Source organism: Onychostoma macrolepis, chromosome 09, assembly GCF_012432095.1.
Source record: "Onychostoma macrolepis isolate SWU-2019 chromosome 09, ASM1243209v1, whole genome shotgun sequence".
NCBI classification, from domain to species: Eukaryota; Metazoa; Chordata; class Actinopteri; order Cypriniformes; family Cyprinidae; genus Onychostoma; species Onychostoma macrolepis.
In genome coordinates, this window is record NC_081163.1 from 17,560,661 (window position 1) to 17,563,160 (window position 2,500).

The following is a 2,500-nucleotide window of genomic DNA, read 5'->3' on the forward strand; positions in this document are numbered from 1 at the left end:
TAATGTCTCACCTGTTCATGTTGTGACAGTAATTGCAGTTTTTAGAGTAAAGACTGGCCCACATCAGTCATCTAACCTGATATTAAGCTGTGAGAACATCTAATGGAGGGTTTGAATCATTTAATAACTATCTGTGTCAGTAAGAGCTTTAGTATGAATGAGAGAACTGCTTTAGGTGTGACTGATCGCATGCAAACTGTGACATCTTTAAAGTGCATCATAAAAAAAAAAAAGATATTAGAAGACTTAAGGTACTTTATTTATAACTTAAAAATTTCATTTGACACATTCTGCCTCCATTATACTCATTTTATTCTTTCTCTTTGTGTTTTCTATTTCTGTTCGTCTCCCTCAGGGGGAAGTTTGCAGTGGTGAAGAGGTGTGCGGAAAAGGCCTCAGGGAAAGTCTTTGCTGCAAAGTTCATCAAGAAGCGGCGACGAGGTCGCGACTGCAGGGCGGAGGTTATTCATGAGATCGCTGTTTTAGAGGCGGCGAAGAACAACCCTCGAGTGGTGAACCTGCACTCTGTATATGAGACCGATCATGACCTCGTTCTAATGCTGGAATAGTGAGTGCTGTGATTAGATAAATCAATTGTATGCCCAGTTCACGGAAGGATTGTTGAGCTCAGTACTAAGAATAACTGTGAATGTGTTTGTGCGCCAGTGCGGCGGGTGGTGAGATATTTGACCACTGTGTGTCAGAGGAGCTGCTGCCCGAAGGTCAGATCACCCGTCTGATCCGACAGATGCTTGAGGGAATTCACCTGCTGCACCAGAGCAGCGTGGTCCACCTGGACTTGAAGGTCAGATGCACGGCTGCCATCAACTCCTTCATTGGACACGTTTTAAATTTCTTCTAAAATACACTAGTTTTATTTATTATTGAGACAATGTTTTTCTTTCATTCAGCCTCAGAATATTCTCCTGACGAGCCTGAGCCCATTGGGGGATATAAAGATAGTGGATTTCGGCTTGGCCCGCAGGTTGGGCTCTGCTGGGGAGCTCAGAGAGATTCTGGGAACCCCTGAGTACGTAGGTAAGGTTTATTCAGTGTCATTCATCTTCAAATTCACACATATCTCTGTATTCATGGGCTCATCACAACAAAGGAGTTCATGCTCAGTGAAAATGATGTATATCATGATTATGTTTTTTTTTTTAACGATATATCCAGCCCCTGAGATCTTGAACTATGAACCAATCACCACTGCAACAGACCTCTGGTGAGTCTTAATCTTTTTCATCAGGTGTTTCAATATACAAGGTTCCCACAGGGTGATATCCAGTCATGGAACATTAATAAAATTGCAGAAGGTCATGGAAATTCCAATGGTCATTCTATTTATACTCACAGTTCATGGAAAACTCTGAATGTAGTGAAAAGTCTGGCCATCACATGCTCATACCATATTCTGCTAAGTAAAGGAAAAAATATACTACAGTTCAAAAGTTTGGCGTCAGTAAAAATATTTTTAAACGTTTTTAAAGATTTCTCTTGTGCTCCCCAAGGCTGTATTTAAAAATAATATTATTACAAGTTTTAAAAATACATTTATTTGAATATATATTTTAAAATGTAATTTATTCTTGTCATGGTCATGCTGAATTTTCAGCAGCCATCATTACTCCAGTCTTCAGTGTCACACAATCCTTCAGAAGTCATTCTAATATGCTGCTTTGGTGCTCAAAAACATTTCTTATTAACATCAATGTTGAAAACAGTATTTTATTAAAAATAAGCTAGAATGTGGTTAGCTAAAATGTGTCTCGAAACCATCTAAAACCAGCCAATAGACCAGCATGATAACGCAGGGAGATGCAAGACTAGAAAACCAGCTGAGGCAGCAGTAGGATGGTCTGATACTAGAGGCAAAACACTTTGTGCTAACAAGGGATATTTCATGTTTGGTGTCATATGTTGTTGTTTAAGCTGGTTTTTAACTGATTGTGTGTCTGTTGATATTAGGAGTGTGGGTGTGATCGCCTATATGCTGGTGACAGGAGAGTCTCCCTTCGCTGGCGAGGATAAACAGGAGACCTTCCTAAATGTATCCCAGGTGAACGTGGACTACAGCAGAGAGGCTTTCTCAAGGGTGTCTGAACTGGCTGTCGACTTCATCCAGAAACTGCTGGTCAAAGCACCAGAGTGAGTGTGCCCTTGCGACTCTGATTTCAGACAGTTAGAGGAAGTGAAGCTTGTTTGCCAGTGCTGCGCAATATAATGTACACTACTGCTTGTAGATGAAGAGTCATATGATAAGTGCTATGGGAAACTCTTTCCCACTTACAGAGTGGTAATTATTCTAGGTCATATGATTTTATTTTGCATAACAGAGTTTTAGAAATTAAGTCATTTCAGTAGGCTTACAAATTAACTTGATCCAATGATCACTCTTATATGGCTCAAAGTACTTTCTGAATATTGACTTTCCCCATCGCCATAGATTGTATAACTATTGGTTATCACAAAGTATAAAGTCCACGTTTCATTTTCTTTT

At 39.8% G+C, this 2,500-nt stretch overlaps 1 protein-coding gene across 1 annotated transcript in view; it reads left to right on the plus strand.

The window, feature by feature from the left end:
* The window catches only part of stk17b (serine/threonine kinase 17b (apoptosis-inducing)), an 8,275-nt gene that overhangs the window by 2,936 nt on the left and 2,839 nt on the right, over nucleotides 1–2,500 (plus strand). The window contains exons 3-7 of the mRNA XM_058787941.1: nucleotides 356–568; nucleotides 667–805; nucleotides 912–1,038; nucleotides 1,177–1,225; nucleotides 1,969–2,148. Of these exons, the coding sequence (XP_058643924.1) occupies nucleotides 356–568; nucleotides 667–805; nucleotides 912–1,038; nucleotides 1,177–1,225; nucleotides 1,969–2,148 (708 nt within the window). The remainder of the gene's footprint in view (nucleotides 1–355; nucleotides 569–666; nucleotides 806–911; nucleotides 1,039–1,176; nucleotides 1,226–1,968; nucleotides 2,149–2,500) is intronic.